This window comes from Schistocerca serialis, chromosome 2, assembly GCF_023864345.2.
Source record: "Schistocerca serialis cubense isolate TAMUIC-IGC-003099 chromosome 2, iqSchSeri2.2, whole genome shotgun sequence".
Classification (NCBI taxonomy): Eukaryota; Metazoa; Arthropoda; class Insecta; order Orthoptera; family Acrididae; genus Schistocerca; species Schistocerca serialis.
In genome coordinates this window covers 422101763-422120024 of record NC_064639.1, presented here as the reverse complement: position 1 = coordinate 422120024, position 18262 = coordinate 422101763, and the positions used below count along the sequence as shown (strand labels likewise).

The window sequence follows — 18262 nt, the reverse complement described above, 5'->3', positions numbered from 1 at the left end:
GTGGAGATGGTAACAAGGTAGTACAGTGCTTGCTAGCTTATCAGTTTGTTAATCTCATCATATCCATTTCACAGCCACTGTCACTGTGCTTCTTATTTGATACTTGCATTCAGTACATGACTTGAATGACTACGGGTTTTGAAAAACCAATAAATACTTACTAGTGTGATACTAATTAGTAGTTACCTCAAATATTAAATCTTCATTATTTGTACATTTTCAGCTCACTAACTATGGTTAATTACTAAAAAATTAAGATAATTTACCTGCTGCACACTTTGAGAAAAACATGGGCAGCTTTTCAGCTGCAGGCACAGTGAGAGGTTGGACAGCTTCATCTTCTGCTGCTTCATTTTCCCTTGCGTTTTCATCAGAGTCATCAATAGCTTTGTTACTGTTTGTTGTGTTAACAGTTATTCCTCCAAAATCATTCAAGGTACTACTGGTTGATTGTTTAGATGAGTCCTGCACTGTAACTGGATAAGGTGTTATGAATATTTCAGGAAGTATTGTGGATGAATAAGGTTTTGCTTCATTCAGTTCTGGAGGTAACACTTCTCTGGCTTCATTACTTGAGAAGAACAAGCCTTCTCTATCCTGAGAGATATTTACAGGATTTTTGAATACCATTTCACTAGTAGCTTCAATTACAGGCTGTCCACTTAGGTGCATATTCCCAGTTATTTCTTCAATCTTCATTGTAGAAATATGTGAACTTCCTGAGGAATTTAGTTGTATTGAGGAATTATCAGAGTTTATTACATCTGCCACAATGTTTATGTTTCCAGTCTTTTCTTCAGTCTCTGTAATGGGATTTTCAGTCTTGCTAAATGGCATATCTAATGGAACTTTGTTTTCTGTTGCTAATGGTGACTTAGATATTTTATAACTGATTGCATATTCTGTAACATTATCTTGAGAGATGCCACTGTTGTTAAGAGTAGGAGGCATTTCTGTTACCTGTGTACCTTCTGAAACCAGTGAACCTTCCTTTGGAACAACATTTTCATCAAAATTCTGTAGAATTTCAGTTTTCATATCTTCCATGCCTTCAATTGCACTGTAGTTTTGCACAGAAGAAACTGAATGATACTGAGATGTATTACTCACAAGGGTTGCACTTTCATTACTGCCATTAATTGTTTCCTCACTTTTACTACCAATCATCTCTGGACCTTTCAAATCATCTTTCAATATTTTGTAAGATTTCTCCTCTACATAAACATTTCCTGCAATTTTTGGTTTATTTTCTTCATTGTCAACAACATTTGTTTCATCTTCAGATTTTGAAATGCCAACATTGCTCTCATTCTGAGGGATCTGTGGTTCTGGTGTATGAGAAACCACAATGGGAGTCATTTCACTTATTGGTGAAACATGGTCTACTGATGGCAGTGTCATTGTCATTGTCTCTGATGGGTTATCTCCCAAAATTCTCCCTTCTGCCATTGGAGAAGACTCATTTTCAGTTGAATGCTTCAGCTCTATAACATGTGGAAGAATTGTAGTGTCAGGTATGTGGTCCACTTGTGCCGCTATTCCTCCTGCTTCTTTAGTATCATTTAACACTGACATCAGCAAATTCTTTTCAACTTTCTTGCTACCTTCTTTGTCAAACTTCATCAATTTCTCATTATTTTTCTTGTCAAACTGACCTGCTACCTGTTTTTCTTGGATATTTTCACCTGTTGAATCTGTATCTAGATACTGAAGGACTGATTTCTTTCCATTATTATTGAAATCTTTTTTCTTAACTTCATCTTTAGTGAGTGGTGGATTATTTTCTCCCTCCACATCAAGATCAGTTGGTGCAGTTTCAGACATTGTCATTTTTGGCATGTCAACATTTGTTTGAGTTAAAGTAGATCCATTCATATTCTCCTGTTGCATATTTCCAGGTATCCTTGGACTTAATTCAATAATACTTTGCGCTGTTGGTGGAATAATATTCCCTTCTGCACTTGGTTCCAAGCTGTGAACATGTTCAGGATTCTGAGTGGTTACTGAGGGTGCTTGTGGGGCTCCAGCCATTCCAATCAATAATTTGTTTTCATGGCTTTCTTCGACATACTCATTGTGAACTATAGGATTTACTAAAATGCTAGCAACATCAGAGCCATTAGTAAATGGAATAGGACCATCATAACTAACTACATGAGGGTATTCTGTAGGTATATTATCAAGGGTTTCAAATTTTGTAGTGACGTTTTGTAACTTTGAATCACCTATGTTCTCAGTAGAGTCTGTAGTTGTATTTGCATTGTTGCTTAATACACTTTCTTCTGTACTAAGTGGTATTACAGAAGGAACTGGTGATGAGCTGGGATCAAAATTGGCTACTACAGATAAAGGCGGTGATTTTACAGTTTCAGTTGTTTTCTCAAGTGAATCATTGATGATGTCATTTTCAATATGTTTAGCTTCTGTACCATTACGTTTTCCCAACATGTCTCCATTTTCATTTATTTCATGAAAAACAGGCATGCTTTCTACAGAGACTGTAGTCTGATTTAATGGTTCAGTATCACTATAAATATGATTTTCATTTGGATTATCTGCTCTGTAAGTACTGTTCTCAACAGTTCTGTCTCCAGAGATTTGAGCATTGTGGTGACCAAGTGTTCCCTTCTCCATTTCTTGAACTTCATAAATTGGGTGTGTTATGGCATCTGATGAATTTTTCATTTCAGTGACACTGGCAATGGAGCTTTCATTCAAAATCAATGGATCATTCATGACAACATCTGTGACCACATTAGCTAAATGACCCTCATTGTTGCCAGTGAACAGAGCACTGATGTTTAATATATTTAGACTATCCTTAGTAATACTAGAGACATTATCATTATCGGACCTGTGCTCTGTATCAAGTGCGACTGGAACAGTTTCATCATATTTGGCTAATGTAACGTTCTCCTTTTCTGTCCAGTCTTGTGAAGAAGGTACAATATCAAGAACAGAATTTTCATGTGATGTACCAACATCAGCTGGTGAATCTGTTGAGTTTACATGATGTGATTCACCCTCTGTTGTAACAATATTAAATGAAGGTGATGTAACAGGTTCAAACCCATATATTGTTGTTGCTATTTCTGGGGGTAAACTATCTTCCAAGTGAGAAGCAACATTATGAGTATCATCCTGTACTGAATTTATAGCTGAAACTTCTTGAACATCAGTGGTTTTAAAAATATGAGAGTTTGTTTCATTAGTAGGTGAAACTTCCATTACTTGTAAAGCTGGATCTGTTTTATCAGGAACCTCAGTAGCATACGTGATGCCAACAACATTATTCACAGAATGTAATACTCCTGTTTCTTCTACATTACTTGAATTTCTTATTTCAGTTACAGCCATATTATTAAGACCAGTAACACCTTCCACATTTGAAGATATTGGCGGATGCATAGTACTCTCATTTATATTTTGTTTATCATTAATCTGATCTTTCATAACTTTTTCTTGATTTGTGATGTCATTGAAGTGATCATTTTCAGTTGCTGCGTGTCCTGTTTTCTTTTCAGAGACCGATGAATTACCTTTTATTGTTTCATCAGCAGGGATACCTAAGTTTGCCTTTCCATCAAAAAATGGTGATTCAGTACCATTCTGCTCACTGTATACTATGTTTTTCCCATTATTATGAACATTTGTATCATATATCTCATTGTCATGTAATCTCGTTGGTTCTGTATGTGAGATACTCTCTGGAAAGCTATCATCAAGTTTTTGTCCCCCTGTGTTAGTAACAAAACTTATTTCATCATCCAGCTGGCTGACATTTTTATGGAGTGTGTCCACCACTGAATCAGGTTGTAAGGCATTTACATCATCATTAAATGAGAGCAATGATTGGGAAGTTGTTGTTTCATCTTCAGTGCCTTTTTCTGCAAACATACCTTCATTCATTTGTGTTGCTGTGTCAGACGTACTGACTTCCCCCATATCATCCAGCTCTGCTTTCTTTACAGCAATTTCAGGGAACATATTTTGTTCATTATCAGTAGAATTATTGATAGTTTCCATGTAATGATAATGAGGAACAAGTATTGGAGACTCTGTACTTAGATTCGCACTACTATTTTGTAAAATAAGGAGCTGATTATTAAATTCATTGTTGGGGACTGTCATAGAACTATTATTATTTATATGAATACTGTAATTTATATTTTGTGCTGTGCTGTTCTCATTTACAGTAGGACTTATCAACTGAGATTCATTTACCATAATCATATGGTCTTCCTTCCACATTATGGGCACAGCTGTGGTATAAATCACATCTTCTGCCCTATCAGACTTGTCTCCACCTGCTACAGAGATTTCTCGATTCTCAGTATGTTCATGTGAGTGTCTAGAGTGTGTTTCGGCTTCTGGTTGATATTCTATGTTATTATGAATATCAGAATGTAAGGAGATGTTGTGCTCAGCATGCTCCACATCCACAGTAACATCCTCTACATGTTCTTTCTCTTTGGTGACATCTTCTAGTGGCGTATTGCCTATTAATGCATCAGATGTATCATACGATGCTGAATTTTGCGATACATTAGCAGTTTCTGCCCCAGGTGTGTTAAAATCTGCAGTATCATATTGGAGTATGTCTGGTTTTGAAATATTTAAAACATTGCTGTCATGAATACTTGGTGTCAACATAGTAGTTTCGTTAGAAATATCTGCAGTTGGGGAAATTCTGTTAGGATCACTTACATCATTTTCTACACTGTGGAGACCATCTTCCAGGTTTGTATTTTCTGTCATCTCTGACATTGTAGAAGATGGTGTTGAAGAATGATGCAAGAATGCTCTAACATCTGAATTTATGTATGTATCTGAAAGAGATTTTCCAACAGATTCGTTCATTCTTTCCATTTCATATTCAGCTTCAGGTTTTACAGCATCAGCATAACTTTCATTACTTCTCAGTGACTGGTCAGGTGCAGGTTGAGTTACATATTCAGCTTCTTGGTGCACTTCATTTATGGCAGTTATCCCTGGTACCGAAATGTGCTCTGTAGCCACAAGCATGTCAGGAATTTTTGTTGTCATTTCTTGTGAACCATCAAATTCTGCCTCAGTCCCTTTATTTTTTTGTAACAGATGTTCCTTTAGAGTAACTCCAGAAGATTCAAACTGTGATCCTATTTGATATTCAGGTATTTCCCTTGATTCATGTGCTGTATTATTAGAAGAAACTGCCTGAATTATACTTACAGAGGCATGATCCATAATTGCTGATGATTCTGTGATCGGCAAGCTATCTGCTGACAGTGATGACTGTGAGCTTGTCATTAGTTCTGATTCATGTAATGGCTGTGATTCCAGAAATTGTTTTCCCAGTGATGACTGAAATTTCTCAGAAAGTTCTGCCTCTTGATGCTTCTGTAGTTCATTTGATGTTTTATTTGCATTTCCTGTTGCCATATCATATGATAGCTCATGCAAGAATGGTGTTATTTCTGTTGCAACATCTGAGTCTTGTTCTTGTGCTATAGGTTTCATCTCAGGGTAGACTGTTGGTTGCGCATCTTGGAACACAGGTACTTCTGTGTATGTTCCCAGCTCATCTCTTGTCTCAGGTTCTAAAACTGATGTATTTGCTGTTGCCTGATTCTCATTAACAGCCCAACTACCACCTTGTGCATGAGGATAATAGTCATGTTCAGTCTCTCTATGATGATGAATTACATCATGTTCCACCTCCATCACAGGTCCAGATGGAGTTGAAGATTCTGAAGGCAATGTTCCAGATGAAGGAAGTGGGTCTGATGAAGGAGAAGGCTCAGATGTAGAAAAGGGATGAAACAGAGATGATGATGAAGGTGTGGAGTTCATTTCAATTGGAGGATAAGGTTGGCCAGAAGAGGAGAGCTCAGTAGAGAAAACTGTTTCAGGAAGATAAGTATGTTCAAGCAAAGCAGAATGTTCAGAGTATGTGTCAAGTGAGGGAGATGGTTCAGCTGAAGGAGATGGTTCTGATGAAGGAGTAGGTTCAGGTGCAGGAGTTGGTTCAGCTGCAGGATATGGTTCTGATGAAGGAAGGGATTCGAATGGAGGAGATGGTTCAGGTGAAGGAGTTGTTTCAGGTGGAGGAGTTGGTTCATGTGAAGGCGATAGTTCAGCTGCAGGATATGGTACCAATGAAGGAAGTGGTTCAGGTGAAGGAGATGGCTCGGGTGAAGGAGATGGCTCGGGCGAAGGAGATGGCTCGGGCGAACGAGTTGGTTCGGGTGAAGGAGATGGTTCGGGTGAAGGAGATGGTTCGGGCGAAGGAGATGGTTCGGGCGAAGGAGATGGTTCGGGCGAAGGAGATGGTTCGGGCGAAGGAGATGGTTCGGGCGAAGGAGATGGTTCGGGCGAAGGAGATGGTTCGGGCGAAGGAGATGGTTCGGGCGAAGGAGATGGGTCGGGCGAAGGAGATGGGTCGGGTGAAGGAGATGGTTCGGTCGAAGGAGACGGTTCGGGCGAAGGAGATGGTTCGGTCGAAGGAGATGGGTCGGTTGAAAGAGATGGCTCGGGCGAAGGAGATGGCTCAGGCGAAGGAGATGGCTCGGGCGAAGGAGATGGCTCAGTTGAAGGAGATGGTTCGGGTGAAACTGAAGGATCAAGGAAATAGGGTGACCCTGATGAAGGAAAAGGTTCAGGTGAAGGTGATGGTTCAGCTGAAGGAGATGGTTCAGTTGTAGGTAATGGTTCATATGAGAGAAATGGATCTGGTGAATGAGAGACAGACACATCATGTTCCTCTTCAGTGTTTCCAGTATTTCCAACGTGATGTGAGGGTTCCTTTGCCCATGTGCCTGGAACAGAAATGGTATTATTTACAATATTATTCATTGCAATTAGAGAAATGTTAAAAAAGTTAAAAAATATTGGGGTGTTGTCTCTGTAATAATATAATTACAGATGTTTCAGAAGTGCCTGACATTTTTCAGGAAATAAAGAATTACGACATTTTCCATGTATTTCATGTACCACAAAGTATTTAAGGGTCCGTTTAGTGACACACTATTTCACAAAATAAGGACAATGATAAGTAAATTATGCAACTTCATGTGTAAAATTTTCTAAGAACTGATTTCATTATAACCTGAGTGCCATTACAAAGCCACTCTCTCTTAGTAAGAACAAAAGTAATATTAAACTTCCTGGCAGATTAAAACTGTGTGCCCGACCGAGACTTGAACTCGGGACCTTTGCCTTTTGCGGGCAATTGCTCTGCCATCTGAGCTACCGAAGCATGACTCACACCCAGTACTCACAGTTTTACTTCTGCCAGTAGGGTTTTCATACTGATGTCAGTTTCTCAAAAACTTTTGTGAATGCTTGACTGTGCCATACTGTAAAAAGAAGAAGTCATTTTTTTTCACTATTATAAATGGCCTATATGTATGTAATACTGAGTGATACTCTACAATACACATGATATACTATAAATTTTTGAAGTGATATTATTTAACTGGAATCCCACAGTGGAAAAAATGGAGTAAAAAAATTATAATAAATATGTTCTTCAGTCTATTTAAGGGGAGTTAGAATGAAAATTTTTTTTCACATTTTCGGATTTTTATCTAATTCTAAAATTTGCAATTTTCTGAACAAACTGATAAACTCACATGGGAAGTACTTTATTTTATTTTTTTAAATATAATCTAAACTGATTGAAAATGTTAAAATTTTTACTTGCATTACTTCAACATCTAATAAAATCGGTAAGTTTTTATATTTGCTGTATTATAGAGGTTAAAATACGTGTTTGTACTGATAGCAACTGACAAAAACAGTGTCATATCATTGCATAGTATAAACATACATTGTACATTGAAGTGCTAACATTTTCCCGAGGAAAAGTGATGAACAGATCGGTAAATCTCTCAAAAGGTAAAGTATGATGCCAAAATGAAGTGTTTTTAAGAAACGTGGGTGTGGGTTTCATAACAGATTTTTGAATAAAGGGAAGCATTGTGTTCAACATGTGGCATGTGAAGTTACATACTATGAAATACAGGCAAACTCGTCAGTATCTACAGGAACACCCATCAGTGCTTTGAAGATTAAAATAAAATGTTGTAATACACAGTTTTCTCAAACTGAAAATGATGTACATGGTAGGTTAGATTATATTCTGATAGATTTACATATCGTAACAAGGGTGTCTTGAAAGGAGGATATAAGATGAACATCAACAAAAGCAAAATGAGGATAATGGAATGTAGTCAAACTAAGTTGGGTGATGCTGAAGGAATCAGATTAGGAAATGACACACTTAAAGTAGTAAAGGAGTTTTGCTATTTGGGGAGCAAAATAGCTGATGATGGTCGAAGTAGAGAGGATATAAAATGTAGACTGGCAACGGGAAGGAAAGCGTTTCTGAAGAAGAGAAATTTGTTAACATCGAGTATAGATTTAAGCGTCAGGAAGTCGTTTCTGAAAGTATTTGTATGGAGTGTAGCCATGTATGAAAGTGAAACATGGACGATAAATAGTTTGGACAAGAAGAGAATAGAAACTTTTGAAATGTGGTGCTAAAGAAGAATGCTGAAGATAAGATGGGTAGATCACATAACTAATGAGGAGGTATTGAATAAAACCAGGGAGAAAAGGAGTTTATGGCACAACTTGACTAAAAGAAGGGATCGGTTGGTAGGACATGTTCTAAGGCATCAAGGGATCACCAACTTAGTATTGGAGGGCACCATGGAGGGTAAAAATTGTAGAGGGAGACCAAGAGATGAATACACTAAGCAGCTTCAGAAGGATGTAGGTTGCAGTAGGTACTGGGAAATGAAGAAGCTTGCACATGATAGAGTAGCATGGAGAGCTGCATCAAACCAGTCTCAGGACTGAAGACCACAACAACAACAATAACAACAACAAGGATGTTAGGTGAATGTGTGTGTTGCAAAATATATGGAGAGCCAATTATTTTATGTGAAGACAGTGAGGTATCAAATGGACTAGCAAGGAAACTTATCATTAATTGTGCCAGTTGTAAATATACTCATTCATTTTGGAATTCTGATAAGTGTAAAGATAATTATTTTGAAGTAAATGTTAGGTGGTTTTATGGATTGAGGGCTATTGGCTAAGGACACACTGCAGAAGAAACAACGTGTGCCGTAATGAATTTGCCATGCCCACCTTGTAAAATTGACAAGTATGCGGGACAATTGGAGCTGCTGTGGAATCTGTTGCATGTGAGTCAATGAATGGTGCTGTAAACAAAGCTGCTGAATAAATGATGGTATGACTGACATACCAGTAGCTTTTGATGGCACTTGGCAGAAGCGCAGATACAGTTCTAAGAATTCTGTTGCTACGGTGATCAGTGTGGATACTGGAAATGTAATAGATCTCCAGATTTAACTGAACATTGTTAAATGTGAAAATCAGGGAATGAAGAAGAGCATATCTGTGACAGAAATTTCGAAGGAACAAGGCCTCTCTGCAGCAACTGAAATTTTTAGTCGATCTGTGAACAAAAGGGGGTTCTTAGGTTATGGAGACTCAAAAGCATATAACAGTGTAGTAGCTGCTCAGCCACATGGTGAGAAGATGGAATGTGTTGGTCACGTCCAGAAGAGGATGGGCACCAGGTTGAGGAAGTTGAGACAAAGTTTAAAAGACAAGAAACTTTCTGATGGTAAAACCATAAGAGGCAGGTGGACAGACAAAATGATTGATAAGCTACAGCAGTATTATGGGATGGCCATTAGAAATAATACTGAAGATTTGTTGAAAGTGAAGCAGGCAGTATGGGCTACCTTCTTCCACAGACTGTCAACTGATGAAAGCCCAGTACACCACCTTTGCCCTTCTGGACCTGATTCATGGCGCAATTACTGAAATGCCCTGTACTCAAACAGTTCATACAGCCATAAACATTCCATCCCAGCAACATTCATGGATATCATAAAATCTATTTACAGAGACCTGGCAAATCCTGAATTACTGAAGAAGTGTCTGCATGGTCAGACTCAAAATCTCAATGAGTCATTCAATAATCTTATATGGACTTGCTTAACAAAAAATGTTTTTGTTGGAATGAAGATACTAAAATGGGGGGTCAGTGATGCTGTTATTGATTTTAATGATGGCAACATTGGTAGTGTAAAAGTGCTACAGCATATGGGAATTAATCCTGGAGCAAATTGCATCAGAGAACTTGAATGGATGGACAAGGTTCGCATTGATAAAGCAGAGTATGCAGCACAGTTGGCCACTAAGGAGTCCAGAAAAAAGAAAAAAGAAAAAAAAACTTGTAAAAAGAACAAGAGGATGATATATGGTATGGTGCAGGATGCTTCTGAGTGACTAAAAATAAAAAAATAAGCATATATTATGCGAGTTAGAGTCTTCTGAAACTTTAGAAGCTGTTCCTGAAAATTTACATTTTCTATTGCATTTTTCTCTAAATCTCAGAAACCACTTCGAGTAGAGTATTCAAATTTTCAGAGAGTAATAACATACATATCCTGAGTCTACTGAACTAAAAAAAGAACATAATGTTATGTATAATTAAAATTATTTAGGATAACATACAAAAAAGGTACACAAAATTTTAACCACGTAATTAAAAAATTGTACTTCCAAAAGCACTGGCTGAAATGCTTTATTGTAGTTCAATAGACTCAGAACATACGGCTTAATGTCCTGTAAAAGTTTTATGTCAATGGCTACAGTGGTTCCTGAAATACAGGGAAGCCAAGTCACTAAATTTAACATTGTCAGGATAGGGCATTACAACTCCCTTTCACTGCAGCGATGTAATCTGAAATATAAACCACATATGATTTTAAATAAAAGAATTACAAAATAGATATGAATTACTTCTGTTATTGTTCTATTCTGCAACCAATTGTAGCCTCTTGCTCACATATAATTTCCTTAGGAGCTTGAAGAACTGTCTAATTCAGTCTCCTACACAAAATGTCATAGCAAAAGGTGATGCTGCATTATCTTTCATAGAAGTGAGCTATTATAAGGAATTCATTTTCAAGAATTAGCCATGTAAAATGTTAATCAGTAATACAGCTGCCAGAGATTGTGGTTGTGTGTGTGAGTTGCATTTGCATATGTGTGTGCGTGTGTGTGTGTGTGTGTGTGTGTGTGTGCGCTCGCTGTCTAATTTTGACAAAGGCCTTGTTGGCTGGAAGCCAATTGTGTGACAGTATTTTTGTTGTGCCTTTCTGCAGCTCAGAATCTCCGCTGTATGGTGAGTAGCACCTACACTTTTCATTATATGTTAAATTTCATCCTGGATTGCCCATGTTAGATCAATCAATAATAACTAGTCAACATTGACACAATGTTCAAAGCTAAGCTATTTGTTTGTAATGTCAAACAGTAACCTTCACAGAACATTTAACTCAATAAGCTGTAGGTAATACTGCATAACTGAGAAAAAAGAAGTTTTGCAGGTAGTAAGTATGGCTATTGTATCTCACTGATAAATTTTCTGGAATAAGGCTGTAAGATCTCAATGTGGTCAGCCTTATTTGCAAACTATATATGTCTATGTGCTAGATGTCTGTTAAATCTGAACAGTATGAAAAGTTCATATGGGGTGTTTTGTTCTCTCTCAACAATAGTTCCATGCATATGTTCGGTGAAACCACTGTGGCTATATTATTCTTCTAGATAGCAAATCTTTTCACATTAGTGATATTCTCCAGATCAAGATCTCAACAACGTATCAATTATTTTCTTCTTCTTCTGTCAAACCAAAACAAACAAAGTGCAGAACAAGACAAAAGATTTTATTTGAATGAGACTTATCCATGTTAAGGACTACTTAGGGGGCTACACTGGGAAATAGGGAGAAAATCTCTTAATACCAAAGGTGCAGCAGAGTAGTTACTAACTGTGTGTATTTTGAACATTTCACCTAATTTTCATGATCATAAAGCAGTGTCTTCCATTTATATATGGGTATCTGAATAATAAACTCTCATACATGATGGAAAAATTATGAATATTGTATGGAAAGAAAACTTCCAATCAGAAATTTGTTAAATTCATGAAGTCACAGATTCATATTTTCCTTTGTTTTCATAACCCTTACAAGTAAGCACCTGCATATTTCCTCCCCATTCTTATCTAGCTAATCTAGTCCTCTGTCCATAATGTTCATGGTGTTGATTAGACATTTATTCCTGTGGTCTTCTTGGATACTTAGAAAAAGACCAACACAAAAGAAAGAAAAGAATACTTAATTTCTGACTTTGAACTGTTTTACTTTGAGAAACACAATGCAAAACAGAGTCAAAAAGCTAAAAAAAGAGATGTCAAATAGTACTGGGCAAAGCAGAGTTCAGAAACATATATAAAAGGAATCTGAAGAACCATTTCCAGAAAAGTCATATTGTGCACTTTAACTGTCTCATGCAGAGCTCTCAATGCACTCATTTCTTTTACTAATATTAGCTGAATCAACAGTTTTCCTTCTCCTGCATTCTGGTTTTAAGGAACAAACTACTGAGCTAGACATTTTTCATCATTACTTTTTTGTTTCTGTAGTTGTTCCAGCTGGCAAAGTTGGTGTATAGGGTACTAGATTCCCTCAGAATTTTTTTTTTTTTTGTGAATTCTGATCATAACAAAGCCAGTGAATGAATTACTCAAAGAAAACAGGGGACTAGCTCTCAGATTGAATTCAGACTAGATTTTATGCTTAATATGCTGTGAAACCAGCCCATTTCTCATAGTATGTCACTCAATAACAACTGCCAATAACTGAATTCAGTCTCTTTCTGAATGCCTTGTCTTGACTAATGCTGGACAGTGATAACTGATCTTCTACAGACATGGCCATAGTGGCAATACAATTTTATGCAGTGTTGTTTTCAACAACATTTTGTAATGCTTGGCAATAAGGAAAGGGTTTGTTAACAACCTTTCTGCTGCCACACATAATTAAACCCCACCCCTTCTCACTTTCCTTTCACTCTCTGCTGAGCTCAATCCAATGGACATATTATGGTCAACAGTGTTACGTGTCTTCTCTCCATGAGACACTACAATAATGTTTGGAATCTAATTCCATCCAGTAACCAGGAATGTTGTGCTATCACTACTCTTCCCCTTGTTGGGCAAATGCTGATGATGGAAAATTTCAGTTACTACCAATCTTCAAACTAATTACCTCCAAGTTAGGTATCATCACACTGGACATGTAAATGACCCCAGTTAGGTAGATATTTAATTCCAGTAGCACTTTTTTATGTGTGTAAAGATGCTACAGTATTGTTTTCAAAGATCTCAATACCATTCCTGACAAATATGAGATTTCTGGTGCTTGCCAGATTGGCAATACAGAAAATTATATATAAAACATTATGAGGAATGGAGGTAAGAAAAAGGAGGAATGGGGGGTAAGAAGTGAAGTAATTTTGCAGCCCTTGATTATTTCTCCATATTACGCTTGAAAATGTGCAGAGGAAGTATCTCTTACCTTCATTAACACAATTTTTGCCAGAAGCATCCAAAATTAATGTGTCTGGGCACACACACTCAAAATCCAACTTCTTTTTGTAGTCAAAAACACAACTGTGTGAGCAGCCAGCATTATTAAGTTGGCAAGAATCCAGAACATCTACAAAGGAAAGAGAGCCAGATTAATGACTGTATGGAATTGTTGAAAACGAAGCAAAAGCCACAGAGTATAAATTATGGTAATTCAATTACAGTCTAACAGCTTGTGTAGTACAAAACAAAAACAAGTTTAGCTCTGCTGTTCAAAGATAAATATGTTTCACTAACATTATAACTAGAATAAAAGACTAATATGTTCATTTTATTACAAAAGTTCAGCCATATTGGTATTTAGTAGTCTGAAAACGGCCAGAATGTGGCCAAAGATACAAACAAATCTTGCAATATGCATCCCGTAATTGTCACTATAAATAAATTTTTTATACAGATTGTGGAAATGATCTACATCTAAATCTACATTTATACTCCACAAGCCACCCAACAGTGTGTGGCAGAGGGCACTTTACATGCCACTGTCATTACCTCCCTTTCCTGTTCCAGTCGCATATGGTTCACAGGAAGAACGACTGCTGGAAAGCCTCCGTGCGCACTCGAATCTCTCTAATTTTACATTCGTTATCTCCTCAGGAGGTATAAGTAGGGGGAAGCAATATATATTCAATACCTCATCCAGAAATGCACCCTCTCGAAACCTGGACAGCAAGCTACACCGCGATGCAGAGCGGCTCTCTTGCAGAGTCTGCCACTTGAGTTTGCTAAACATCTCCGTAACACTATCACGCTTACCAAATAACCCTGTGACAAAACATGCCTCTCTTCTTTGGATCCTCTCTATCTCCTCTGTCAACCCGAGCTGGTACGGATCCACACCGATGAGCAATACTCAAGTATAGGTTGAACAAGTTTTTTGTAAGCCACCTCCTTTGTTGATGGACTACATTTTCTACAGACTCTCCCAATGAATCTCAACCTGGCACCCGCCTTACCAACAATTAATTTTATATGATCATTCCACTTCAGATCATTCCGTACGCATACTCCCAGATATTTTACAGAAGTCACTGCTACCAGTGTTCGTTCCGCTATCATATAATCATACAATAAAGGATCCTTCTTTCTATGTATTCGCAATACATTACATTTGTCTATGTTAAGGGTCAGTTGCCACTCCCTGTACCAAGTGCCTATCCACTGCAGATCTTCCTGCATTTCGCTGCAATTTTCTAATGCTGCAACTTCTCTGTATGCTACAGCATCATCCGCGAAAAGCCGCATGGAACTTATGACACTATCTACTAGGTCATTTATATATATTGTGAAAAGCAATGGTCCCATAACACTCCCCTGAGGCATGCCAGAGGTTGCGTCTGTAGATGTCTCTCCACTGAGAACAACATGCTGTGTTCTGTTTGCTAAAAACTCTTCAATACAGCCACACAGCTGGTCTATGCCATGCTGAATGAACCAACTAACTCAGACCATAGAATCACATTGAAAAAGCCAAGATACAATATGAAACAGCAATACAGTCAGAGCAGTGTATCAAGAAATAAAGAAAAAACATTGGATGAGAATAGAATACAAAAATGTTGTTTAGCAACTTAAGATCTGACCTGTCCTGGTCCCTCTCTTGGTTCATACACACAAATTATAATTACCCCACAATTTTTGAACTCGGCTATTTGTTTTACTGGTTCCTTCCTTCCACTCCTACAATTATTGCTGTTTTTATACTGCTTGTCATTTAGTTTTCAATAACACAACCTTTGATTCTAGAAGCTCAATCTTAACAATTACTTATGAGTAGTCCATCACCAATGAGACACAATTTTCTCCCTGTTTAGCATCAAAACCTTCCTCGTTATCTCATATTTACACAGTAAATAATGCTGGATCTTCAAATAACTTACAGAGTGTTCACGAGCACTGTCAACAGATATCCATATGTATACTTACAATTAGCTCGAATAGAGCCCATAGGGATGTGAAACTGATCTAATGTTCCTCCATTGGTGGCCAAATGTTTTTCCAGTCTTTCTCGGACTTCAGTCAATTTAAGTGGTGGGCGAGATGCTTTTATTCCATCCTTAAACTGCCATCCTATTCGGAACTTGACAACAATACTACCTGGACTGAAAAATTATAAGCATTTTGGAATTATCTGTGATAATCTTACCTTCAATTTAGTATTGTTTTATAAAATTGCTTTTTTACTTACGAGAAGCTGAGGACCTTCACTAAAAGCTCTGCAGCTCCATATTCACGTTCTTGAAGAGTAAACAGAGCATGCAACAGCTGAAAGAAATGAAAATCATCAGCTTATGGTCATAATTACAATAATGATTTACATTACAAAAACTACTTGGACAAACTGAAAATGTACTCACTTTTTCCTCAAGTTGATTTGCCAGATTATTATATTCATCTGAATTTTTATCACTATATTCTTGTTTGAAGTCCATGTCATCTATTTTTAGCTCCCCATCCAGAGTTCTTGGAACTATAAAAAAGATAATTACTGGAATAAGTCTCTCCTAGGATTTTTCTTGACACCGAAAGATTAGGCAGTGTTGAGATTCTTGACTGTTCTTGCTTTCTCTTCTCAACAACTCTTCTCTGACAATAAATGATCCACCAAACATATGTACTGAAATCTACTGGTTAGAAAAATGTTGATTGGTACAATACTTGAGACTACACCACAGCATTTCAACAATTAGGTTCCTGATAGTTCAAAAGGTAATGGTCTTTGGAAATTTGGATTTTGATATGATAACTGATGACTATATTACTGAGGAACAGTTTCCATTCACAAGCCCATGTTATACCCATGTAAGCTGTTCTCAGAGGACATGCTGAGGGACTAAAAATTTACATCATCCCATGAAGTATGGCGAAATACTACAATGAAGATCCAACAACATTTTTCATCTTCTTCTTTTTTTCCATGACAAGAGTAATATAGCTTTAAAGTAAGTATTATGAATGTTATTCTGGCAAATGGAGTAGACTTGTTATTTGAGTAACATTTATGAATGTTTTCAATACTTCACTGTTGGACTCATCTTTTTGCAATTATTGCACATATTTCCCCTTTTACTTATGAGTTGCGTGCATGAGTTGCATGCATGACATAGTTGTGCCCAAATCTACCATTGTTGTGCGAAACTCTTATGAAGGACTCTACCACATATTGCTATCTCCACACAGATGTGAGGAATATATTATGCTATATGCTTACAATATTTTATAGTGAAGTACGAAAAAGAGGCAGCTTGATAATGTCCATGGAGGGGGCAGGGCAAACTTAGCTAAAGTCTAACTCATGAAATAAATTGGTTACTTCAAAAATAAAACAATCTGCACAGGAAAATGATTTCCCTCAAGAAAGCCACAGTAGCTGTCAGCTCACCCATACGAAAGACTAATGATTGTAGTATTGAATAACTGTAAATAAACAAGGCGAATCCAATAGCTATGTAACAAATGAGTTGTATTTCTTGAGGGAAACTGATGAAGTTTGAAAGTCACAGAAAGTAAATCATTACAATAAATAAAACTGATTACATTTTGACAGTTTTGTGATGCAAAGCATATACTAAAGTTACTTGAAAATAAACTTACCATAGAGACCACTCATGTCAGTAGTTGGCAATTTATCAGGTATACTTGGGAACAGTGGTGGTGGTGTGTATGATGATGATATTTGCCCTTCAGTTGTTGTTTCTAATGTTTTACTCCCTGTTGCACCTAACTGCCTACTGCTTACACTTGTATCACCAATAATGGGCTCTTCTTGTGCAAGAATAACTCCAGCTGAAATTTAAGGCATGAAATCTTTTAAAAATAGCAGACCTACTTCATTCTAAATGCAACAGTATAAATTGTAGTTTAAACATGCTGCTACAGTATTTTCAGCAACTCAAAACAAGTCCTCTTGTGTAATATTACATAGCTGAAAAGTCATCATATGCATAAAGTAAGGAAGTAAAAGTTTAAATACTTACTGCCTGCTAAAACAGCAATTAATATTGCAACGGCCAATAAAATAAAGGCAATTCCCCAACAGATGCAACGTTTCCATGACTGAGATCTCCTTTTGTCTTTTGTGACATAGAGCTTCTCACCTCTGAAATTGAATAGGCTTTTTAGTATCCTGTGATCCAATAGTTTCTTTACTGTGACTGCTAACACAAAAATGAGTCCAATTTTAACTATTTTACTGTTTACACTAATAGTAAAATTTGGACTAGGTAGATTTTGATAAAACTGATTACATATTTTAAAAGACACATTGATATATAAAGCCTAAAAAGTAACTGATCATAGATCAGTCAAAGGTAGCAGTTGTTAAGTGTGTTTAGCAGTTCATATAAATATAGACCAAAATTCTGAACCATTTCTACAATTTCAAATAAATGTAGATCACAAAAGTTGATTTTTTGTTTTCCTTAGTTATCTTCTACATTACATTTGGTAAGGGCTTCTCTTTTGTTTTGGGATGAGTCTTGAAGACAATGGGTTTTCACCCCATCAGTTTCTGTATGCAGTAATTTCATAACGGATTCATACATTCGAGAGGCTTCTTTCTCAATAATTGATGACATTTGTGTTGGTTATTTGATACTTCAAATTTTACTGTGTTTATGTGTTATTGGCATTTGTTTCTTCAGTGCTGGTGGCCATATATTGTTAAGTCACATTCTGTTGTGGTCCCAGTCATTCTTTTCCTAACTGGAAATTTTATTTTTCAGGTCTTTTTTACACTGGT

General features: G+C 36.9%; 1 protein-coding gene across 1 annotated transcript in view; it reads right to left on the bottom strand.

Annotated features, from left to right (window-relative positions):
* The window catches only part of LOC126457280 (mucin-17-like), an 89338-nt gene that overhangs the window by 46121 nt on the left and 24955 nt on the right, over nucleotides 1-18262 (bottom strand). Inside the window, exons 5-11 of the mRNA XM_050093446.1 lie at nucleotides 17499-17620; nucleotides 17116-17307; nucleotides 15879-15991; nucleotides 15710-15786; nucleotides 15448-15623; nucleotides 13451-13591; nucleotides 267-6797 (exon numbers count right to left, since the gene is read on the bottom strand). Coding sequence (XP_049949403.1) covers nucleotides 267-6797; nucleotides 13451-13591; nucleotides 15448-15623; nucleotides 15710-15786; nucleotides 15879-15991; nucleotides 17116-17307; nucleotides 17499-17620 — 7352 coding nt within the window. The remainder of the gene's footprint in view (nucleotides 1-266; nucleotides 6798-13450; nucleotides 13592-15447; nucleotides 15624-15709; nucleotides 15787-15878; nucleotides 15992-17115; nucleotides 17308-17498; nucleotides 17621-18262) is intronic.